We start from the raw sequence: 25,592 nt of genomic DNA, 5'->3' as shown, positions 1-25,592 counted from the left end.
GAAGGAGGCTCCCAGAGGATAGCAGAAATGTTTTAGCGATGCCCTTGAAGCATCCCTGAAGAGATCAAACATCCCCACTGATCCACAGGAGACCCTGGCTTGTGACCAACCAAAGTGGAGAAGGCTCATTTGGGAAGGCGCCATACACATTGAGAGCCTTTATCAGGAACGTGCAGAGGTGAAGTCAAGGCATCAGAGGGAGTGCACAAACCTCCAGACAACCCATCTACCCAACCCTTTAAGCACCACCTGCCCCATGTGTGGCAGAGGCTGCAGTTCATGCATAGGATTTAGCAGCTATTTTAGAACTCATTAAAATGGAGTGGAAGCAAGTCATCCTCGATCACCAGAGACTGCTTCTGAAAAAGTAGTAACTCACCCCATCCCCATTACTGAGATTACTCAGGTCTCCCTGCATCAATCACCCAAGAACCTTTCACCCTTGTCTGATTCCCCCTCTCGCTCCCCTCAGTTCCTCCCGATCTCGAGTTGGTCACTTGTACCTCTCGGCTTCAGCCAGTTTCTCCAGACGGTAACGCTCTGCCTCCGCTGGCTTCTTGACCTTAGCCTCCAGTTCCTTCTCCCTCCGGAGGATTTCCTGCTCCTGGACCTGGATCTGCTGGGTCCGTTCCACCACCTGGACCTGCATTTTCTCCTCCTCAATCTGTTGCTTGGTCTTGGCGACCTGCGGTGCATGATGAGGGGAACAGGGTTAACTCTGGCCTCCTCTGCCAATGCTGCTGACCTACCTCCCCCACCAGCCCCACCCCTTCCCCCATCTCCATCCATTGTCTCAGCTCGTCTGCTGCTGACACCCTCATCCTTGCCCTTCTTACCTCCAGGCTCTACTATTCCGATACCTGTCCCGTGACCCACCCCCTCACCCTCCCGCCACTGGCCTCACTGACCTGCAGTTGGCAATCCAAGTCTGCCTGACACCTGTTCCCTGACCTGCAGCTGACAGACCAAGCCTGCCAAGATACCTGACCCCTGACCTCACTGATCTGCAGTTGGTAGAGCAAGCCTGATTGACCTGTCACCCTAACTTCACTGATCTGTAGTTGGTAGGCTAGGTCTACCTGACCCTGAGCTCACTGACCTGATGTTGGTAGGCCAGTCCTACCTGACCCCTGATATCACTCACCTGCAGCTGGTAGACCAAGCCTACTTTACCCCTACCACCTGACACACAACTGGTAGTCCAAACCTGTGTGATACCTGTCCCCTGACTTGCAAATGGTATGCTAGGCCTGCCTGCGCCACCCCGGCTCCTGAACACACTGATGTGCAGTTGGTAGGCCAGGCCTGCTTGACCCTCCAACCTCACTGGCCTGCAGCTGGTAGGCCAAGCCTGTTTGACCTCCACCACCCCGACCTCACTGACCTGCAGTTGGTAGGCTAGGTCAGAAGTAGCCTTCTTCGTGTGCACCTCCGTGTCGTAGACGGCTTTCTTCAGCTCGTAATCACGCTGCGCTTTGGCCACCTCGATCTCGTTCACGTATTGTGCTGAGACCTTCTGCTGCTGGGCCTTGGCTTCCTGACCGGTGGAGGGTTCAAAGGTGAAAGGTCAGTTTCATTACTAAAACTCCAAGTGTTTCTGTGTGTACCAACACGCAGTGGTTCAAGGCGGCAGCTCACCTTCTCAAGCGGTATTAGGGATGGGCAATAAGTGCTGGCCTAGCTAGCGACCCCCACATCCCATTAAAAAAATTTTAAAAGCAGCGAGGACACACAGGGCTCGATACAGGCCATGTGCATTATACCCCATGGTCAGCCTTGCAGTGTACTTGCCTGACAATGCAGCTTCCGTTCGATTGCAAACAATTCTCTTGCTGCCACCACCCCCATTGTGGGATCTTGTTCCGGAGAAATTGCCCACCACAATTCCCTGCACTACAACAGTAACCAGATGTCCTTCACTGGCTGCAAAGTGTTTGGGAAATTCCAGCTGGTGAAAGACATTATCTGAAATATAAATGATTTGACTCAGAGTTTTAGGGAGTGTCACTGAGGAACATGGATCCCCTCCTCTATCCAGCTCAGTGAAATTGTTCTCTGACCACAGGAAGGAACACAACTTGGGGCTGGACGTGTAAAATATCAAATGGGGTCATAAACAACCTCCTTCTGAGATTGGAATTCAAGTGCACTGTTAGATAACACTGAAGGGAGCTTCACTCTGTATCTAACCCCGTGCTGGACCTGCTCTGAGAGTGTCTGATGAGGGCGGTGTAGAGGGAGCTTTACTCTGTACCTAACCCGTGCTGTACCTGCCCTGGGAGCGTTTGATGGGACAGTGTAGAGGGAGCTTTACTTTGTGTCTAACCCATGCTGTACTCGTCCGGGTAGTGTTTAATGGGTACAGTGTGGAGAGAGCTTTACTCTGTACCTAACCCCGTGCTGTACCTGCCCTGGGAGGGTTTGATGGGACAGTGTAGAGGGTGCTTTACTTTGCATCTAGCCCCGTGCTGTACCTGCTGTGAAAGTGTTTGATGGGGCAGTGTAGTGTAGTGGGAGCTTTACTCTGTACCTAACCCCGTGCTGTACCTGTCCCATCAAACACTCCCAGGGCAGTGTAGAGGGAGCTTTACTCTGTACCTAACTCCCTGCTGTACCTGACCTGGAAGTGTTTGATCAGGGCAGTGTAGAGGGAGGTCTACTCTATCAAAATGTTCAACTTCCAAGCCTCAAATGGGCACAAAATTTACCAAAAAATCTTTGGACAGAAATCCCACTGATTATGGGCATCGCTCAATCAATCCCGATCCACATCTACCACTACTGGAAGGCAAATCAAAAGTTGAGCTCCATCCCTCAGGCCCCCACCACCTCTACTGCAAATCAGGTACCTTAATGCCAGAGTCTCGCTTGGCCTCGGCCTCTCCGATCCGGGCATCGCGCTGCACCTGTGCTGTACGGGATTTCCCCAGCGAGTGCAGGTAACCCTGTGGAGATAGGAAACGCAATTAGAACAGCAAGTCTGATACTGTGACAATAAAGAGTCCAAGGACCTCAGAGAGCACTTGAGATGTAAAACACATCACTTCACAGACATGGGGGTGAAGGGGCAATCCCTCTGCACACTGCTCAAACAAGTTACCATTGTGTTGTCACTGCACTTAACACTCTGCAGTGCAACCAATAAATTAAGGACAAGGAGTACATCACAGTGTCAATATAATAGAGAGAGTATTAAAGGTGAGAGGTGTATCGCAGCAAATATACACTGGAGAGAATATTAAAGGTGAGGGGTATATCGCAGTGTCAAAATACTGGAGAGAGTATTAAAGGTGAGGGGCATATCACAGTGCCAATATACTGGAGAGAGTATTAAAGGTGAGGGGCATATCATAGTGCCAATATACTGGAGAGAGTATTAAAGGTGAGGGGCATATCACAGTGCCAATATACTGGAGAGAGTATTAAAGGTGAGGGGCATATCACAGTGCCAATATACTGGAGAGAGTATTAAAGGTGAGGGGTATATCTCAGTGCCAATATACTGGAGAGAGTATTAAAGGTGAGGGGCATATCACTGTGAATATACACTGGAGAGACAGCATTATGAGTGAGGGGTAGATCACAGTGAACATGCACTGGATTGTATTAAAGGGCACTAACTAACGGAGGATCTTGCCCTCCAGCCCTACCTGGTCATCGTGGATGTCCTTCAGGGTATAACTGACCACCCCAATGCCCATGTTGACTAGGTCGGAGGAAGCCACTTTAAAAACCTGCTCAGAAAACTTCTTCCGGTCTTTGTAGATCTCCTGGGAAGAGAACGGAAGCAAGAACGGCAAGTGAGAAAAACAAAATGGTAAATAGTCTCATTGACTATTGAAAGACCGCACTCCCCCACCCAGTGTGCCACAAGTGAGGCTGGCTTGACGCCTGGCCCCAGGCCGGGTTACCGAATTCGTGCTTGATGTTTTCGTTCACCCAAGAACTTTTTAACAAGTGGAGAAACCCAGGCAAAAGGAGGAGGGTCCCCGAGGTCAGGGTTGTGAACAGAAGAGAATTCGGGGATCAATCCTACCTCCACAGTCATGTGAGCCATGATGGCTCTCTGGTGACCCTCCAGTGTCTCCAGTGCAATCTGCCCAATTTCTATCTCTGATTTTCCCAGGAACATCTGGCAGGCAGCAGCCAGCATCTCTTTATTCTGCCCCTGAATCTTCACCTGTAAGAAGAAGAGATCACTCAGGGGAAGGGGAAGGTCAAACCAAACAGGGATCAGCTCCATAGAACAAAAAATTAAAGAGAAAGACCCAGCAGAAATGTTCCCCAGAGTGAAGCATTTAGCTGTAAACAGGAAGAGATGGGAAGAAGGGTTAATCCTGATAGAACAAGGCAATTCTACGCGATCTTAGTGGATCAAACCTCTTCACATTGACCCTCACCATACTAGAGTTCAGGTGCTCTTATCCTTAAAGAATGAATGAAACCCCTTTCCACTCACTTCTAGGGAACAGATTCCAAAGGATCAAATCCCTGATGCCTATGCATTCCATTTGTACAAATTTCAGCAGATTGTACTAAATCCCAATAGCTCCCACTTTACACAATCCAATGGATGAAATTCTTTCCAAATAACTTCCACTATACAGATCCCCAAAGGTTCAAAACACTTAATCATTCCCACTATCGAGACTCCAACAGATGATACTAACTCCCAATCGCTTTTCCTGTGCAGCTTCAAGTAGATCAAATTTATTCCCATTCATTCCCGCTGTACAGATCTCAATGGCTTCTCAATCACTCCTAATGTACAGACTCCAACAGATTATACTCACTCCCAAATGCTCCTCCTGTACAGCTTCCAATGGATCACATCCTTGTCCATGCACTCGTACCATGCAGAATTCCTGATCCAAGCCGAATACTTTGCCAATTTTCTGACTTCCAATGCCTCTAAAATCCTCCCAGCTATATTGTCCAAACACCCCATCAACTGGTATTAATTATGGATTCCATCCTGTGATATCATTAAAACACCACAGATTCTGGTCTTGTTTGGATACGTATTAATGAATGGCTATACACTGATCCAAACATTTATCGCAAACTAAATTAGGTGTTTGTCAGGGCTGCCTGCATCACAAACTCAATGACTGTTCAGTGAAGCTCAAAAGGAGTCCTGGCTGCATGGGGAAGAGCAAGTCGGAATACTGCAAAGCGGGAGTATTAAAACGGGTTTTGATCTGCTAGAATTCTGTACTAAACAAGAAATGACGACCGGAAAGGTGTTTTCTCCACTGGAATTCCCTGAAAGGCTTTGATCCATCTTGACTTTGAGAACATCTGACATTTTCTGCTGCTACCTCAGATGGCCTGATTCAGAACAGGATATGGGGGCATCAAACCCACACTGACTCATACAGGTGCAGTTTAAAATGAGGACAGTTAACAGGCAGTGCAGGAAACACGGTAACGCAGCCCAGGGCTGATTTTTATTTTAATTACTGTTGAGTAGTTACTAATGCACTGTTGAGGCTTCATATGTGGATCTTAATTCAGTCTTCAAAGCAGTCAGGAGAATCCATTAACAGAGGATGAAGGCAGAGAGAGAATTCTCAGGAGGCAGGGTGTTTGGCAAATCAAATCTGTTCATTGCCAACACACGCTCTGGTTGCAATGTGCAGCTGGCAGCGAACTCCTCCAAGTCAGAAGGTTCTAGATTCAAGTCCCACGTTAAAGACTTGAGTACAAAATCAAGTCAGGCAGTTTAGAGAAGGTTTACCAGACTAATACCTGGAATGGGTGGATTGTCTTATGAGGAAAGGTTGGACAAACTAGGCTTGTATCCACTGGAATTTAGAAGAGTAAGAGGCAACTTGATTGAAACATATAAGCTCCTGAGGGGTCTTGACAGGGTGGATGTGGAGAGCATTTTTCCTGTTGTGGGAGAATCTAGAACTAGAGGTCACTGTTTAAAAATAAGGGGTCGCCCATTTAAGACAGAGATGAGGAGAATTCTTTTCTTGCAGAGGGTAGCGAGTCTTTGGGACTCCTTTCCTCAAAAGGCAGTGGAAGCAGAGTCTTTGAATATTTTTAAGGCAGAGCTAGACAGATTCTTGATAAGCAAGCAGGTGAAAGGTTATCGGAGGTAGGTGGATGTGAAGTTGAGGTTACAATCAGATCAGCCATGATCTTATTGAATGGTGGAGCAGGCTCGAGGGGACATGTGGCCAACTCCTGCTCCTAATTCATATGTACATATGTTCGTAAGGCTGACACGTGCAGTGTCCAGGCTGAGGGAGTGCTGCAATGTCAGACAGGACATTAAATCGAGGCTCTGTCTGCCACCTCGGGTGGATAAATAATATCCCATGGCCACTATTTGGTAGAAGAGCTGGGCGTTCACTACAGTGTCCTGGCCAAAATATATATCCTTCCACCAACACTGCTAAAAAAAAACTGGTCATTCGTTGACACATTTGGGAAGAGTTATCTTCCGAGCCTCTCACCAATGGGGCAAACTGAACCAGATTATTAACATGCACAGTCTGGGCTGGCAGCAGAGATTTGTTACTGGTGTGAAGTAGCAGAAAGTAATCGGTGTTTGCTCATGTGGATTACAAGTGAGAATTAGCACCTTCAGAAGAAGAGCCAAAACAATTTGATTTAATATCTTTAATATACACACACACTCGATTTGTAAAAACAACAGCCCTCCTGCTGAAGACATTCCTAGTTGACCAGTCATTGAGGCTGATCCATTTTAATGAGGTCGAGATGGGGTGGGGTGTGAGTGGGGAGCAGAATGAGGCAGCTCCAATAATCTGCCCTTTAATGCTAGGCTGAAAAGCAATCCAGCCAGAACTGTACCTGTGCAATTCCTGTGACGGAGATAGGGACACCATGACGCGTATACACTTTCTCGCTTTTCACATTCAGTGTCAGAGTGCTCAGGGAAATCCTAGAGAGAGAGAGAGAGAGAGAGAGTGTGTGAGAGAGAGAGACAGAGAACAGGTTAGAAGCCACAACAGTTCCAGAGAGAGATCAGACTGCTGACAAAATTATGTTATGGGAGAATGGAAATGTGGCTAGTTCCTTTCCCCCCACTTAGTCAGTCAGCTCAATGTCTGACCCACTGCCCCCACTCAGTTATCATCCTCCCTGGGATGTTACCTCTCAATCTGTTGCACACATGGCAAAACGAACACTCGCCCTCCAGCAATCATCACCGGCGGGGATCGGCAAAATCCTGAAATAGACCAGAGAAATCAGTGCACGTTAAAAGGATGACAGTGAATGCCTCGGCTAAATTTGCGTAATTGCATGAGGACCTCCAGTTACCAACCACGGATCCCGTTGGAAAAGCTCTTGCTGCGACAGACCACCAAGTCCGTGAAGGAGGAGGAAAAGGCAGGACACGATAGGAACTCTGAATTGCAGCATAGAATGGTTCAGCACAAGAGGAGGCCATTGAGCCCCTCATGCCTGAGACAGCTCTTGGAAAGAGCACTCTGATTAATCGCACTCCCCTACTCTTTTCCCCATAACCCTGAAAGTTTCTCCCTTACCCATTTCCCTTTTGGAATGTCCCAATTACTGGATCAACCTTTCAGGCAGTGGGCTCCAGATCTTAGCAACTTGCTGCATAAAAATTTTTTCGTCTTATCTCTCCTCCGACTTTTTTGATGATTGCCTTAAATCTGGCAAGTGACCTGACTGCCACCGGTAACAGTTTCTTTTTATTTAATCTGTCAAAAACCGTTCCTAAACTGAAACACGTCCTTGAGAGCAAAGAAGATTGAGGGAAGATTTAATGAGAAGACCACCAGCTTTGAAATTCTCTCCAAATAAATGAAGTCCTTCGTTCCTGGTGCCATTCCAACCTCCCCTCAGCCTTTGAAAGGTACGAGCAACAAGGCAAAAGGCTGCGGTGTCAAGCGATCTAATAGTTCGTATTGAGGGGTTGAATAGGAACATATATCTGTAGATATATATTTAGCAAAAATATTCTCCAGAAAATGGAAACACTTGCAGGGCTGTAGGGAAAAGAGGTGAATGGGACTAAATGGCTTACAGAGAGCTGGCATAGGCACAATGGGCGAAATGGCCTCCCTTCCAGGTTGTATGAATCCATGTATTAGAAGCTCCCAATTGGCAAAAGGGGCAAGGCGGGTCACTAAAATGGCTATCTTCAAATTTTCCTTCATGACAAATACATGAACCTCTGCAAACAAATGCTCCTGATAAGCCCCGCCCCAAACTCCAAAAGCTCATGTTACCGAAGCAAAGGACTCGCACTGCTGCAAAAGTTTACAAAAAATTATCACATCACAACAGAAAAGACACACTGATACGTCAGAAACTGAAAAAACCTGATGGTCTTGAGGATCCAGCTTGGTAACTTATGCAACTTTTTAAAAATTCATTCACGTGGTGTGGGCTTCGCTGGCTAGGCCAGCATTTATTGCCCATCCCTAATTGCCCTTGAGAAGGTGGTGGTCAGCTGCCTTCTTGAACCGCTGCAGTCCATGTGGTGTAGTACACCCACAGTGCTGTTAGTGAGGGCGTTCCAGGATTTTGACCCAGCGACAGTGAAGGAACGGTGAAATATTTAATGGCGAGTGGGGCGAAGCAGCAGAGGTGGGGGATAAGCTTCCAAGACGATGGCAGCTGATACTGTATCCAGCAGTGGGACATTTGACTCCGAGTCCACTTCAATATTTATCATAGCCTGCTGAGCTCGAATGCAACTTCTGAGGTCTCACAGCATATAGGACATGACTTGTTTGCGATGATTGTGGGAAGTTTAAAAAACTGGGAAGTACAGTGAACTGCAAGGAAGATTGTGATAGGCTCCAAGGGGACACATACAATGGAATTGGCAGACACGTGGCTGATGAAATTTAATACAGAGAAGTGCGAACTGATACATTTTGCTAGAAAGAACGAGGAGAGGCAATATAAATGAAAGGGTACAATTCTAAAAAGGGTGCAGGAGCAGAAGTACCTGGGGGTATTTCTTTTTTTTATTCATTCACGGGATGTGGGCTTAGCTGGCTAGGCCAGCATTTATTGCCCATCCCTAGTTGCTCTTGAGAAGGTGGTGGTGAGCAACTTCTCAAACCTCTGCAGTCCATGTGGTGTAGATACACCCACAGTGCTGATAGAAAGGGAGTTCCAAGATTTTGACCCAGTGACAGTGAAGGAACAGCAATATATTTCCAAGTCAGGATGGTGAGTGATTTGGAGGGGGGCTTCCAGGTGGTGGTGTTCCCATCTACCTGCTGCCCTTGTCCTTCTAGTGGTCGTAGGTTTGGAAGGTACTGCTGAAGGAGCCTTGTGTAAATGTGCACAAATCACTGGAGGTGGCGGGGCAGGTCAACAAGTGGGTTAATAAGGCATACAGGATGCTAAGCTTTATAAACAGAGGCTAGAGTACAAAAGCAAGGAGGTTATGGGAAACCTTTCTAAAACACTAGTTCAGCCTCAACTGGAGTACTGCGTCCAATTCTGGGCATCACACTTTGGAAAGGATGTAGAGGCATTGGAGGAATGTCAGAGAGGAGTTATGAGAATCGCTTTGTGATTGAGACACTTTAGTTATTCGGGCAGGATTCAGAAGCTGGGGCTGTTCTCCTTAGAGAAGAGAAGATTTGCGAATGGTGTTCAAAATCATGAGGGGTCAGGACAGAGTGGATAGGGAGAAAGGCAAAATACTGCAGATGCTGGAAATCTGAAACAAAAACAAAAAATGCTAGAAAAACTCAGCAGGTTTGACAGCATCTGCGGAGAGAAAGACAGAGTTAACATTTCAAGTCCGTAAGACTCTTCTTCAGAGCCGAAGAGTCATATGGACTCGAAACATTAACTCAGTCTTTCTCTCCACAGGTGCTGTCAGACCTGCGGAGTTTTTCCAGCATTTTTTGTAGATAGGGAGAAACTGTTCCCATTGGTGGAAGGATTGAGAACAAGAGGGCACAGATTTGTGATTGGCAAAGGGATCAAAGGCACCATGAGGGAAAACATTTTTATGCAGCGAGTGGTTAGGGTCTGGAATGCACTGCCAGAGAGTGGGATGGAAGCAGGTTCAATCGTGGCTTTCAAAAGGAAATTGGATCATTATCTGGAGGGGGGAAAAGTCTGCAAGGCTACAGGGAAAAGGGCAGGGGAATGGGACTAGCCAAGTTGCTCGTGCAGAGAGGTGGGGTGGCACAGACATGACGGGTCGAACGGCCTCCTTCTGTTCTGTAACCCTTTTAATATTCTCCAATTCCTTAAAACAACGCAGAGGGCTGTTTAGAAGCGGTTACGTTGGGGGGGGGTGTCAGTCGGACTACGGAAAGATTACGGAAAAACCTGCAAACACTTATCCTCATATCTTACAGGAATGGCAGGTCACTGCAGATATATATGGGTTCCCTCCACTGTTAAACCTGATCAGCAAATTATTTTACGTGGCTGCTTTTAGATGGCCCTCCCCCCGCAGTTCAATAGGTTGGGTGAGCGAGTGCAGGACCCCCCCCCAACCTGACTTTTACAGGACTCGGATGGGGATTGGGCACATTCTGACTTCAGCCATTCCCAAGATTTTCTATACTGAGCTCCGATAGACAGTGTTGTACTGGATACCAAATATTCCACATGTTCTGGGCAAATCCTTGTTCACGCACTCAGAGCTTTCCCCCGATCCACTGAGTCTTGGACGCATCACTTCTGGATTGCAATTATATAGTTTTTAAAACTTCCAACTGGCATCAACCTGGGTCAGAGCTGGTGAAGTACAGGGTCACAGCGACTGGGGAATTGGTAGATTCAAGACCTCATTGCAACAAAGCCCTCCTTGCTTTTGAAAGGTACTTGCTCCATGCTAATTCTTTTTGATATTTCAGGGGTATGACAAGGAATGGACTAAATGTCACTCCTGCCCCTTTTTAACTCTGAAACACACCTCAGCAAGCCACGCCTTATTCAACCTCTAAACTCCAGGGCTTGTCCCCCTATATCTCTCTCTACGCTGGCTCAGCACCATTAGCCTAGTGAATAGTGAGGTTCTACCTGAAAGCTGTAGGATTAGTCACATAGCTGCGACTGCCACAGAAGTGCTGCAATTTAACCTCAAAACCCTGAAATTAAGAGGGGTGAGCAGGTTGCTTCTCCCAATGGTTTTCCATTGAACCCCTGTTGTTTGTGGACATCAAGTCAGGACAGGACTAGGAGTCAAATAACATGCACAACCGAGCTGATTAACTAACTTGGCGAGTTAACTGACTTGTCAACATTCTATCAGATTTTCTACTCTCCTGTGCTGCACTGTTGGAGGTTCTGGCTTCTGGATAAGATGTTAAACTGAAGGACCATCTGCCCTCTCCGATGGATGTGAAAGATGCCGAAAGATTTCGAAATGGAGCACAGGAGTGATCCCTGGGGTCCTGAACCAAATACTTATCGCCCAGCCAACATCGCTAAAAAATTAGGTTATCCGGTCATTGCCACATTACTGGTTGCAAATTGGCTGCCATGCTGTCTACATTACAACCGTGTGTAAACTTCACAAAAGTACCTGAATGTAAAACACTTCTGAGGCATCCTGGGGCAGTGAAAGAAGTTATATAAATGCAAGCTCTTTCAATCACTCTTCCTTACATTAAAAAGGCACTGCAAACCACAAGTCATTAAAAAAAAAATCGTAGAAAAGTCGGCACTTGTTAACAACCATCTTGTTGGTGGGAACATGGAAAACAAGGGTTTGTATGGCAGGAAGCTCCTGGGCGAAATGCCTCAGATTTCTTAGCTTCAATAACTCTCATGTTGCTGTTCCAGCTGCCCACAGATGTCCTAACATGCTTCACAGGAAGGTTATCAAACAAAATTTTGCACCAAAGCACACAAGGAGAAACTATAACAGTTAAGAGGAATTAAGGAGCATCTTAAGGAGAGGCAGGGAGGTTTAAGAAGGGAATTCCAGAGCTTGGGGCCCAGACAGCTGAAAGCACAGCCACCAATGGTGGAACGATGAAAATCAGCCGTGCCAAGAGGCCAGGATTAGAGGAGATCTCGGAGGGTTGGAGGACTGGTGGAGATCACAAAGATAGTGGGGTTGGGGGTGTGGGAGAGGGTATGGAGATATTTGAAAATAAGGATGAGAATTTTATAACTGAGTTGTCTCCAGAACGGGAAGCCACCGTTGGCCAGAGAATACATTGGGTGATGGGCGAACAGGACTTAGGAGAACAGCAGAGGCAGGTGAACAGGAAGCATGGGCATTAACACAAGATGCAGCAATTAAAGAATCAAACGGCGACTGTATCTCTGCCACTGTAAACAGAAGTGGGGCTGGTTACTGGTACAGTGCTTCGTCCAAACACACAATAATTGCTCAGTGATAGAGGCCAAGTCATAAAAGGGGAGAGTACTCTCGCAAATCTGGGATAACTGAACAAAACTGCTTCCTTCTCTAAGACAATTGCACCCTGCATTCCCTCAACTTATTTTCCTTGTTCATGAACCTAAGAGGGTGAGCCAGCAGCAACAGCAACTGCAACTGCCTCCCCCACTCCCAGATGCGCCCACACCACCCACCCCCACAGCCTTGTCTTCTCATCTGAGTCAGAAGATGATGGATGGGTTCAAGTCCCACTCCAGAGACTTGAGCACAAAATCTAGGCGCATTGAGGGCATGCTGCACTGTCGGAAATGCAGATTTACAGATGAGAACAGAGTTCAACCAAGGTGGAGCATGCAGCCAATGATTCTCCTTGCTGTATGGCAACCAGTAAATTCTCAACACTTAATCTTTGAGTGAGCATGGGATATAGCCAATGGCGGTGTGCTGAGGATGGTGAGTCCTGGTTTCTTGAGGGACAGTCAGAGGTCTCCACCTGCTGATTACAGTGGGAATCTCTACACTCAGGTAGCACTTGGAGTTCTACACTGCAACCAGAGTCTCTTTTTAAGTCGTGGACCCAACTCTCTCCTAAAACTCCCTCTTTCAATGCTTCCAGTGTAGATGCTGGCAGACTTTGTCCTTGCTGGTCTCTCAGCTTGCACCCTCCGTAACCCCGAGCTCATTCAAAACTCAGCTGCCCATATCCTAACTCGCATCAAGTTCTGCTCATCCATCACGTCCTGTGTTTGCTGACCTACGCTGGCTTCATGGCTTCCAACGCCTTGATTCTAAAATTCTCATTCTTGCTTTTGAATCCCTCTGTGGCCTCATTCCCTCCCTGTGTCTGTGATCTCCTGCAGCCTCACAACCTTCCGAGATATCCGTGCTCCTTTAATTCTGGCCTCTGCCTCATCCTTGCTTTTAATTGTTCCACCATTGGTTGTCATGCCTTCTGCTGCCTGGGTCCCAAGCTCTGGAATTCCCTCCCTAAACTTCTCCCTCTCCTCCTTTAAGATGTTCCTTAAAGCCTCCCTCTTTGACTGAGCTTTTGGGTATCTGTCCTAACATTTCCTAATATCCTAATAATGCCCTCTCAGCTTAGATGTGACAGATCTCACAGGCCATTACTTTGGACAAGGGTAGTTCACCCCAGTGTTCTGGCCAGTATGTATCCCTCAACCAAAGTCACTAAAAACAAATTATCTGGTTATTATTTTATTGCTGTTTATGGGACCTTCACAACAGTGACTACACATCAGTTAGTACTTCACTGGTTGCGAAGTTTTTCGGAATGTTGAGAAAGGGACTACATAAATGTGTGTTCCTTTTGTTCCTCTTTTCTATTCACTCTGCCTCCTTCAATGGCTGAGTCCCGATATTTGCTTCCTTAGCTGCTCTTCACCTTTCAGGGTACAACAATGGGCCCCAGGATGAGGAGAGTTTGGGGTGAAGACTTCACCAAGAATTAGCCAGCGCTCCCGCTCCTGATTTCAGACCAGTGATAGTCGCACAGGGGTGGATTGCTGGGTGAGAAGAGAACCAGGCTCAGCTGCAGTCAAAGGGCCTGAGCTGATTACACACTGAATGGAGGCAGTGTTACCGTACCTGAAACCACCATCGCCTCATTGGGACCACATGTTTGGAAAGACATGTTGAAGTGTCAGAGTCAGAGAATCCTGAAAGAAAGAGGGCAAACTTGTGAATTAGTTGTCATGTCACATTAAACCAGACACACCAGGGCAATACAGCAACTTATGTTTATATAGCACCCTTAACAGAATAAAATATTCCGAGACACTTCATATCAGCGTTCAAACAGAGTTTGGCACTGAGCCACATATGCAGATATCAACATCCCAGGGGTTACCACTGATCATAAACTGAACTGGACTAGCCATATTAAATAGAGTAGCTACAAGAGCAGGCCAAAGGCTAGGAATACTGCGGTGAGTAACTCACCTCTTGACTCCTCACAGTCTATCCACTACCTACAAGGCACAAGTCAGGAGTGTGATGGAATACTCCTGCTTGCCTGGATGAGTGCAGCTCCCACAACACTCAAGAAACATGACACCATCCAGGACAAAGCAGCCTGCTTGATTGGCACCCCATCCACAAACATTCCCTCCCTCCACCACCGATACACAGTAGCAGCATTGTGTCCCGTCTACAAGATGCACTGCAGAAACTCACCAATCCTCCTTCAATAGTACCTTCCAAACTCATAACCTCTACCATCTAGAAGGACAAAGGCTGCAGACACATGGGAACACCACCATCTGGAAGCTCCCCTCCAAGCCACTCACCATCCTGACTTGGAAATATATCCCCGTTCCTTCACTGTCACTGGGTCAAAATCCTGGAATTCCCTCCCTAACAGCACTGTGGGTGTACCTACACCACATGGACTGCAGCGGTTCAAGGTGGCGGCTCACCACCACCTTCTCAAGGGCAGTTAGGGATGGGCAATAAATGCTGGCCTAGCCACACCCAATGGATGAATAAAGAAAAATTAGGACAGGTGCCCAAAAGCTCAGTCAACGAGGTAGGTTTTAAGAAGCGTCTTAAAGGAGGAGAGAGCCGGAGAGGTTTAGGGAGGGAATTCCAGTGCATGGGGCCCAGGCAGCTGAAGACACGGCCACCAACAGTGGAATCAGAATTAGAGGAGCACAGCTATCTTGGAGGGTTGTGGGGCCGTAGGAGATCATGGAGACATTGAGGGGGCGAGGCCACAGAGGGATTCAAAAGCAAGGATGAGAATTTTAAAATCAAGGCGGTGGAAGTCAGGAAGCCAGTGTAGGTCAGCAAACACAAGGCGTGACGGATGAGCGGAACTTGATGCGAGTTAAGGTGTGGGCAGTAGAGTTTTGGGTGAGTTCCAGATTATAGAGGGTGCAAGCTGAGAGACCAGCAAGAACAAAGTCTGCCAGCATCTCTGCTGGAAGCACTGAAAGAGGGAGTTTTAGAAGAGAGTTGGGTCCACCACTTAAAAAGATACTTTGGTTGCAATGTAGAACTCCAAGTAAAGAGTCCCACTCTAATTGGCAGGTGCAGACTTCTGACTGTCCCTCAAGAAATCAGGGCTCACCATCCTCAGCACACCGCCACTCATTATATCACCACTGCCACTGCTCCCATGCTCACTCACAAAGATTTAAGTGGTTGAGAATTTACAGGTTGCCACACAGGCAGGGAAAATCATTAGCTGCCACAACTTGTCTCGAGAGTTGGTTGCCTGGGTGTTGCTGGGGTGGGGGTGGGGGACAGGGAGATCGGTGATCCTGTGGCCAATCGCTATCTCTCCGGATGGGGGAGGGGATTAGGCCAAGGCACTTCCCCAGGGTTGACAAGTTCGCTGGCGGTCAAGATCCATCGGGCCTGGCTAACCCATTCGGGCCCACTACGTGAGCATCAGGCCTGGCTCTGTTGGTAGCACTCTTCTCTCCAAGTCAGAAGGTTGTATGTTCAGGGCCCACTCCTGGGTGTTGAGCGCAAAAATCCTACTGCGGTACTGAGGGAGTGCTGCACTGTCGGAGGGGCCGCTCAGTTGAGATGTTAAACAGAGACCCACCCACCTCTCCAACCACCAGTACTTGGCCGCTCAGTGGATGCAAAGGATCCGATGGAATGATCTCAAAGAAGAGCAGAGGGAGTTAGCCTCAGTATCCTGGTCAATAATGACCACTCAATCAACATCACAAAAACAAATCATCTGGTCATTATCACATTGCTGTTTGTGGGAGCTGGCTGTGTGCAAGTTGCCTGCCACATTTCCTGCATTACAACAGTGACTACACTTCAAAAGTACTTCATTGGCTGTAAAGCGCTTTGGGACATCCAGTGGTCATAATGGGCACTATATAAATGCAAGTCTTTCTTTTCTGCCTTTCAGAAGTTCCTTCCTTTAGTCTCCATGTAATCTACAGGCTTTTAACATTCAGCCTTAGCTTCATCCAAGCAGATGGCAGAATACTATCAGGGAGATAAGGTAATGGATCTGGAGAGGTGCCAGGTTCTACATTACAAGAACAATTAACTCGACCACCACCACCACTGGGTATGTGCCAGTCAGGACTGTGTCAAGAATGGGCCCTAGAAGACGACACTGGGCTACAAGTTAAAATGTGGTGGGGATATGGATTTAAGAACAACCGACCTTTGAGAGAACCAGCATAGACATGACAGGGTGAATAACCTCCTTCTGTGATGCAGGACTGCCTCCACTTGACAGGAAGGCTGGTCACTGAACAGCACTAATTTGCCTCATTCTTTAGCTGACATTCTCTCTAAAACAGGAGGCTCAGGACCCGAAAGGGCCAGGTCTGAGGGCTGACACTTTTGACACCTGGAGATCAACTACATCCAGTTTCTATATTAACAGTACAATGTGACTCTGAAATTGCATAATACTTCAAAGAAATATCGCTTTCTCCCTCCCCGCCCCTCGCACTCTCCCTCCCCGCCCTCTCCCTCCCCGCCCTCTCCCTCCCCGCACTCTCCCTCCCCGCACTCTCCCTCCCCGCACTCTCCCTCCCCGCACTCTCCCTCCCCGCACTCTCCCTCCCCGCACTCTCCCTCCCCGCACTCTCCCTCCTCGCACTCTCCCTCCTCGCACTCTCCCTCCTCGCACTCTCCCTCCTCGCACTCTCCCTCCTCGCACTCTCCCTCCTCGCACTCTCCCTCCTCGCACTCTCCCTCCTCGCACTCTCCCTCCTCGCACTCTCCCTCCTCGCACTCTCCCTCCTCGCACTCTCCCTCCTCGCACTCTCCCTCCTCGCACTCTCCCTCCTCGCACTCTCCCTCCTCGCACTCTCCCTCCTCGCACTCTCCCTCCTCGCACTCTCCCTCCTCGCACTCTCCCTCCTCGCACTCTCCCTCCTCGCACTCTCCCTCCTCGCACTCTCCCTCCTCGCACTCTCCCTCCTCGCACTCTCCCTCCTCGCACTCTCCCTCCTCGCACTCTCCCTCCTCGCACTCTCCCTCCTCGCACTCTCCCTCCTCGCACTCTCCCTCCTCGCACTCTCCCTCCTCGCTCCCCACCCCTCGCGCTCTCCCTCCTCGCCTCTCGCCCTCCCATCCCCTCCCCTCGCGCTCTCCCTCCTCGCTTCCCGTCCCTCGCCCTCTCCCTCCTCGCGCTCTCCCTCCTCGCTCCCCACCCCTCGCACTCTCCCTCCTCGCCTCTCGCCCTCCCATCCCCTCCCCTCGCGCTCTCCCTCCTCGCTTCCCGTCCCTCGCCCTCTCCCTCCTCGCGCTCTCCCTCCTCGCTCCCCGCCCCTCGCGCTCTCCCTCCTCGCTCCCCGCCCCTCGCGCTCTCCCTCCTCGTTCCCCGCACCTCGCTCCTTGCACTCACCTCCCCGCCCCCTCGCCCTCTCCCTCCTCGCTCCCCACCCCTCGCTCTCCTCCTCCCCGCCCCCTCCCTCCTCCTCCCCGCCCCTCTCCCTCCCCGCGCCCCCTCCCTCCCCGCCCCTCGCCCTCCTCGCCCCTCTCCCTCCTCGCCCCTCTCCCTCCTCGCCCCTCTCCCTCCTCGCCCCTCTCCCTCCTCGCCACTCTCCCTCCTCGCCCCTCGCGCTCTCCCTCCCCGCCCCTCGCGCTCTCCCTCCCCGCCCCTCGCGCTCTCCCTCCCCGCCCCTCGCGCTTTCCCTCCCCGCCCCTCGCGCTCTCCCTCCCCGCCCCTCGCGCTCTCCCTCCCCGCCCCTCGCGCTCTCCCTCCCCGCCCCTCGCGCTCTCCCTCCCCGCCCCTCGCGCTCTCCCTCCCCGCCCCTCGCGCTCTCCCTCCCCGCCCCTCGCGCTCTCCCTCCCCGCCCGTGCTCTCCCTCCTCGCTCCCCGCCCCTCGCGCTCTCCCTCCTCGCTCCACACCCCTCGCGCTCTCCCTCCTCGCTCCCCGCCCCTCGCGCTCTCCCTCCTCGCTCCCGGCCCTCTCGCTCCCCGCCCCACGCGCTCTCCCTCCTCGTTCCCCGTCCCTCGCGCTCTCCCTCCTCGCTCCCCGCCCCTCACGCTCTCCCTCCTCGCTCCCCGCCCCTCACGCTCTCCCTCCTCGCTCCCTGCCCCTCGCGCTCTCCCTCCTCGCTCCCCGCCCCTCGCGCTCTCCCTCCTCGCTCCCTGCATCCTCGCACTCTCCCTCCTCGCTCACTGCCCCTCGCACACTGCCTCCTCGCTCCTCACACTCTCCCTCCTCGCACACTCCCTCCTCGCTCCCCGCCCCTCGCACTCTCCCTCCTCGCTCACTGCCCCTCGCACTCTCCCTCTTCGCCGTCTTCCATCTATAGGTTTACAAATTTGAATTTAATATCTAATCAACATGTCTTGATTAACCTCATCACCTTTCTTTCTCGCTTTCAGCCTACATGCTACGTTTCATCACATATCTTCGGCCTTCCTTTGGGTTTTTCAATAGAAGTTCTTTTTTAAGAGGGAGTGTCCTGAGATACTAAATACTTAAACCATTTTCTAACTCCACCAGTGTAGGCTTTTCCATTACACTGATAAGAGGAGCCGCTAATTAAAGGTAAAGAGTGCAAAATTGGATTCTTCAGCATCTCCAGGCTGTAACTAAGAGACTCCAGAAGAAAGTCTTGCATTTTCATAGCGCCGTTCCCACCATCAGGACGTGTTGATATACTTTACAGCCAATTAAGTACTTTATCTAAGTGTAGTTACTGCTGTAATGAAGTAGACACAGCAGCCAATTTTAAGCACAAGGTCCCTCACAAAGCAATGTGATACTGAAAAAAAAATCTCTTTATTTTTGAAGACTTGCTTGAGGGATTACCACTGCCCAGGACTCCTGTGCTACTTTTTCGAAATAGTGGCCATGGGACCTTTTATGTCATCATGAGAGGGCTTATCCAAAAGACAGCACCTTTGACAGTGCAGCTCTCCCTGGATTTTGTGCTCTGGACTGGGGCTCAACCCCACATTCTTCTGGCTTAGAGCTGAGCGTTGCTACTTTGCTGAGCCATGGCTGACACCCAAAGGCAATGCCACCCTGATCTGTCCCAACCGAACACGAACTGACTGAAGCTTTTGAAGGTCTAACAGACTCTCAGGTAACAAAGTGGGGTCTATTTTGCTTCTCTCCGTCTCCCCTGAAGGTGGTGACTGCTTATCGTGCCACCCTTCGACAGGCACCATTCAACCTTCACTCTATCCCCACCAAACCAGTAGCCGTTCTCCACTGACAAGCCTCGATAGCGTGCATCACCACCAGGGATTTTTGACCAGGCATGCTCAACATTCACAAGCACTCATTTTTACACAAGTGGTCAGGAGCAGGAATTCCCAGGCTGGTTTTCCCAAACCACAGGGGTGCTGAGGTCAATTAAATTGTCTATTGCTGAAAAGAGACACAAATTACTGAAGCTTTTTGTCTTGCACTCATCAGGACAAATGCAAGAATGCCAAATTTCAAATGATCACAAAAATTTGTACTACAGAAGAAAAGGGAGCTGACTGGTTGGCAAGTCAACTTTGATTGGCCAAGGCATTTCCATGGAGAAAGCACTGGAGAATTATAGGCTCCCCAAGCTCTTGGGTAATTCAAAACAGGTGCAAGGCTTGAACATTTCTTTTTGTTTGGAGAGAACCAGTCCTTGCATAGGAATATATAGTATGTCACTTCTAACAAGCATAAATGAGCTATGTTACCAATCAACTCCCTTTTATCCTGTTGTATAATTTGTTGTGATTGTTTAAAATTTAGCATTTTTGTACTTGTCCTGATGAGTGCAAGACAAAAAACTTCAGCAATATGTCTCTTTTTTCAGCAATATTTCAAAACAGTTTATACTACAGGGGAAAAGGGTCCTGATTGGTTGGCAAGTTGACTGATTGGCCGAGGTGTTGCCATGGTGAACTAATCAGGACCCTTGCATTTGTCCTGATGGGTGCAAGACGAAAGGCTTCGGCAACATGTCTCCCTTTTCAGCAATATTCAAGTTCTGCACTACCGAGCAACTGTTTGTAATGAAATTGTCCTTTGTGTCAAACTCAACTCCGTGCAGCATAGCAACCTGGATTGTCCTGTTCAGTACTACTGGGGCAGTCGCATTACTCACTCAGCAGTCAAAAAGGAATGCGGAGTTCCTTGATAGCGAGCAAAGTCTCCACATCATCTCGAGTAGAAAGCAAGGGTTGTGGACAGTAAAGGAGGAAGGAGCAAGTGCTTTCAGCAGAAGATTCAAATACCAAAGGACAACAGTGGATTGACAAATCGGACTAAGGAGACATCCAGGTGACATTTATTTAAATCCAAAAGCTGAAGTACTATGAACAGTTCTGGGCACCAGACTTTAGGAAGAACATATTGGCCTTAGAGGGAATGCACTGTCAATTTTAGATTGATCGAATTTAGAATGGACTCCAAGGGTTAAATTATGAGGAGAGCTTTTTCCTTAAAATTAATTCATTGGGATGTGTTCATTGCTGGCATGGCCAGCATTTATTGCCCAATTTCCCTTGAGAAAATGTCAGTGAGGCATCTTTGCATAAACGAGGGCTGTATTTCCTGAAAATAAGAAAGTTACGGGATGATTTGGACGAAGTTTTCAAGGTTTCAATGGGAACTGATAGAGAGAAACTATTTCCACGGGTTGGGGAGGCTGAGATGAGGCAAAATAGCCTAAAACGAAATGAAATTTGGAAGCTCTTCTGCACGCACAAGGGAGGGGAGTAATTTGAAATTCTTTTCCGCAAATGGACGATTGCACAACATTCAGCACCATTTGTAACTCCTCAGATACTGAAGCAGTCCGTGTCCATATGCACAAGACCCGGACAATATCCAGGCTTGGGCGAATAAGTGACAAGTAACATTTGCACCACACAAGTGCCAGGCAATGACCACCTCCAACAATCTCCCCATGACATTCAATGGCATTACCACCACTGAATTCCACCATCAATATCCTGGGGGTTACCATTGACCAGAAATTGATACACCATCTACAAGGCACAACATAGGAGTGTGATGCGATACTCTCCACTTGCCTGGATGAGTGCAGCTCCAACAACACTCAAGAAGGTCGACATCATCGAGGACAAAGCACTTAAAAAAGATTTCCTTTTATGACAGGAGCATTTCCTTCATTTTCTTCTGTCTCAAATGGACAGAAGACTTTAAGTCACTTGATTCAACATAAACTTACAAGAGTCGTAAGATAAGGGGAGGTGATGGCAATGTCGTTGTGGTAATGTCACTGGACTGGTAATCCAGAGACCCGGGTTTGAATCCACCATGGCAGAACCACGATGGAATTAAATGTTGGCCCTGAAACCACTGTCGATTATCGTAAAAACCCATCTGGTTCACTAATGCCCTTTAGGGGAGGAAATCTGCCTGGTCTGGCTTACAAGTGATTCCAGACCTACAGCAACGTGGTTGACTCTGCCCTCTGAAGATAGGCAATAAAGGCTGACCTAACCAGTGACACCCACATCCAACAAATAAAACAAAACTGTATTAAAAGGTCGTGGTTATTCTGTTAGGATTGGGACATACCGCTCCCTAAGGCACAGTATAAACGTTTGCATATTGAGAAACAAAACGGTTTTATTCTCCAGAAGAAAGTCACGCATTGCTTTCATAACCTATACCCACTTCCTGGCATTCACCACTGGCATTTAAAAAAAAATGCATCCTGGAGCAGCAGCATTGCCTCACAGCCTCCCAGTGCTTCCCACACTGAAAGGATGCAAAGCCATTGCAGCAATCTTACAGTTTGCATTTCAATAGTGCCATTAACATAGTCCCAAGGTGCATCTGAGAGGCCCATCAAGTCAAATTTAACACCGAGCCACATTGTCTGAGTATCTCTTAGTATTTCCTTTTAAAACTTGCAGGTCTCTTAGTCCTTCCTTCCCTTAAGCCTCTGACTATTTGCTTCCCTCTAAGCCTCTTAGTACCCTAGGGTTGCCAACAGTGATTAAATGTATTCCTGGGGGGGGTTTTATCACATGACGCTCCCCCCACCCCTCCCCTCTCCCCCAGGCTCCAGTCGTTAGTCAGACAACACATCCACCTTTACGACACATTGCCTTCCTACGTCATTTGGAAAGCAAAAAGATTCGTGGCCTAATTGGATGATGCTTGACTGTCAGCCAAACAGCCTATTCCCTCCCCACCTTGAATATTTTTTATATCCGGCAAAAAAGTTCAAAGAAAATGACAAAAAAAAGACAATCTTTTTTTAATGTCCTGACTATTTTTCTCCAGGATTGCACACAGCAGTGTCCTGGATAATTGATCTTTAATCCTGGAGGCTGCAGGTCAAACCTGGAGGGTTGGCAACCCTACCCCCTCCTCCCACCAGGTGAAAGAGGTGGATTTTAAGGAGCCTCTTAAAAGGACGAAAGCGAGGTGGAGAGACCGAGGGTGTAGGGAGCAAATTCCAGAGCTCAGGGCCCAGGCAGCTGAAGGCACGGTCACCAACAATGAAGCAATGAAAATTGGGGCTCTGAAAGAGGGCAGAATTGGAAGAGCGCAGAGATCCCAGAGGGTGATGCAGCTGGAGGAGGTTACACAGTCTGGGGTGGGGCCATGGAGGGATTTGAAGACCAAAGGATGAGAATTTTAAAATCACGACTTTGCCAATGTGGAGGTCAGCAAGCACAGGAGGGGGTGATGGCTGAACTGGACTTGGGGCGAGTTGGGATACGGGCATCAGAGTTTTGGATGAGCTTAAGTTTCAGGAAGTTGCAAGATGGGAGGCCGGCCAGGAGCGAATCGGAACAGAAAATGCCAGAAACACTCAACAGGTCTGGCAGCATCTGTGGAGAGAGAAACAGAGTTAATATTTCAGGTTGTGACCTTTCAAAAAAGCTGCCCTGAAACACTGTTCCTCACTCCACAAGCGCTGCCCCAACCCATTGAGTATTTCCAGCATTTTCTGTTTTTCACTTCAGATTTCCAGCATCCGCGGTATTTTGCAGGACCACTAGAACAGTGGTAACAAAGGCGCAGATGAGTCAAGTCAAGGAAAGTGTTACAGGGGTGGAGGTAGGAAGTCTTGAAGGAGTATATTGGGAGGGAAGGAGGTGGAAAGCACAGCCCCAGGGTCAAATCGGACACCGTGACACCAATACGAAGTATACTCACAGCACAGGCCGATCCACCCTAAATGTCCATGTTATTGTTTATAATTCACACAAGCCTCCTCATATCATCAACATATCCTTTGATTCTTTTCTCCCTCGTGTTCATACAGCTTCCCCTTGAATGCATCTATACTATTCACCTCAACGACTCCCTGTGGTTGCAAGCCCTATACTCTAACCAGTGCTTTGGCATGCTTTGATGCAAACTGTATCTCACCTGTGGCAAAGCTATTTGCCCTACCTGCTTATCTGGCAGCCAGCATTCCATAAAAAATGAACCGTCAAAATCAGTGGAACTCAGACTCTTAACCCATTCCAATTTATATGCCAAGAGCTCGGCAGAGCAGCCTGTGTTCTGCCATTGTTACCCAGGAACAAGACTGCACTGTCAGTGCTGCAATGCCCCGTGTGATCCCTTTATAGATCTTTTTACCACCAAAAATTTCTGCAATTCCAGCTCTTTCTGCAAATCACTCTTTTAGCCCATGTCTTGACTCATAATTTCTCTCATTTTCAAATCAACTCCAAAGGCTTGTTCAAAACGGATCTGCTAGCACCCAACTATCCAAAATGGGGAAAATACTAACTCGGTCCTTGCCCTCATTGCCCTGGCTTCCTCAGCTGAGGAACGCCCTTCAGCTACTTCTCCCGAACCATTCTTCTGACTCTGACACTCATAGAATCGATGAAAGATTACAGCACAGAAACAAACCATTCAGCCCATCATGTCTTTGCTGGTGTTGGCTCTCTGCAAGAGCAACTCAGCTAGGCCCACACCCCTGGTTTTCCCCATAGCCCTGCAAAGCTTTTCTCTCTCTCTCTGCCCCCTTTCACTCCACTGTTTGCGGTTAACCAGTCTTTCTGCAAACCTCCCTTTGCCCTTCTGTCTCTCTCCCCCATCAAAGACCACAGGTTTTTCCAAAATCTTTCCCCATCTCCTGCTTGAACTGCTGTCTCTCTTCCCTCTTGCACCTTTCCCTGTGAGGAGCACAGCAGCACTGAGGCAACTAGAAGTGCTATCAGTCCCTGCCTTAAGAATTCACAGCAAAACAAAAAGTGACCACAGAAGTGTTAAACATTGTAAATATCACTCACAACCCAATCTGGTAGCAGTAAGAAACTGTCTGAGTGGTGCTGGATTTCTTTACTTCTTCTCATACACAGGTTGCGACTTCCTCGTAGCATTTGGACCCTGGTTTGTTGTGCAATGTGAGCCCAGCCCCCAGTCCGAATCTCCAGCTCCTAGGCTAAGAGGCCCAAGTTCAGGTTCAAATCCAAGTCCAGTCCCTAATCCCTGGGCCTATGTTCCTGGTGTCTCTGTTAGACAGTCTCCACTCACCTTTTCCACCAGCTGTTCCTGTTAATTCCCCGATTGTGTCTTTTCTCCAGCTCCGTTTTCCTCCAGACTTACTGACACACCCAAAATTGAGTTTTAGCTCAAACAAGCTGGAAGCCGATCCTCCAGTCACAGCGCCACCTCTGGCAGGGAGGGGCCTGGCCTCCCAACACAGCGCCGCTACTGGAGGGGAGGGGCGTTAACACGCCAGGCACAGCGCCACAGCTGGCGAGGAGGTGCCGGTCCTCCAGTCACAGCGCTGCTTCTGTCGGGGATGAGGCCGGTTCTCCAGTCACAGTGCCACTCAAGAGTCATCTGGACTCGAAATGTTAACTCCTTCTCTCCACAGATGCTGTCAGACTTGCTGAGTTCTTCCAGCAATTTTTGTTTTTGCTACAGTGCCACTCACGGCGGGGAGGGCCTAGGTCCTCCAGCTACAGCGCCGCCACTGGAGGGGAGAAGCCGCTCTTTCAGATATAGTGCAACCGCTTTTGAAGAAGTCATATTGGACTCCAGACGTTTACAATGCTTCTGCCTCCAGATATTGCTAGACCTGCTGAAGTTGTCCAGCACGTTTTGTTTTTATTACAGCGCCACCACTGGCGGGGAGGAACCGGTCTTCCTGTCACAGCGCCACCACTGGAGGGGAAGAGCACTGACAACCCTGGAGTGGCAGGGAAGAGCTGTGAGACTCCAGGCACAGCACCAGTTCTGTTGAAGGGTCATGAGGACTCTAAACGTCAGCTGTGCTCTTCTCCACCGATGCTGCCAGACCTGCTGAGTTTTTCCAGGTATTTCTGTTTTTGTTTTTGTACAGTACC

At 48.8% G+C, this 25,592-nt stretch overlaps 1 protein-coding gene across 1 annotated transcript in view; it reads right to left on the bottom strand.

The window, feature by feature from the left end:
• The window catches only part of LOC144695777 (flotillin-1-like), a 29,854-nt gene extending 4,544 nt beyond the window's left edge, over positions 1–25,310 (bottom strand). The window contains exons 1-9 of the mRNA XM_078566760.1: positions 24,775–25,310; positions 13,949–14,019; positions 7,132–7,207; positions 6,829–6,919; positions 4,037–4,180; positions 3,651–3,770; positions 2,850–2,945; positions 1,385–1,537; positions 504–685 (exon numbers count right to left, since the gene is read on the bottom strand). Coding sequence (XP_078422886.1) covers positions 504–685; positions 1,385–1,537; positions 2,850–2,945; positions 3,651–3,770; positions 4,037–4,180; positions 6,829–6,919; positions 7,132–7,207; positions 13,949–13,994 — 908 coding nt within the window. The 5' untranslated portion in view covers positions 13,995–14,019; positions 24,775–25,310. The remainder of the gene's footprint in view (positions 1–503; positions 686–1,384; positions 1,538–2,849; positions 2,946–3,650; positions 3,771–4,036; positions 4,181–6,828; positions 6,920–7,131; positions 7,208–13,948; positions 14,020–24,774) is intronic.
• Between the last annotated feature and the right edge of the window lie 282 nt (positions 25,311–25,592).

This window comes from Cetorhinus maximus, chromosome 21, assembly GCF_964194155.1.
Source record: "Cetorhinus maximus chromosome 21, sCetMax3.hap1.1, whole genome shotgun sequence".
NCBI lineage: Eukaryota > Metazoa > Chordata > Chondrichthyes > Lamniformes > Cetorhinidae > Cetorhinus > Cetorhinus maximus.
This window is presented reverse-complemented; position numbering and strand designations above follow the sequence as displayed.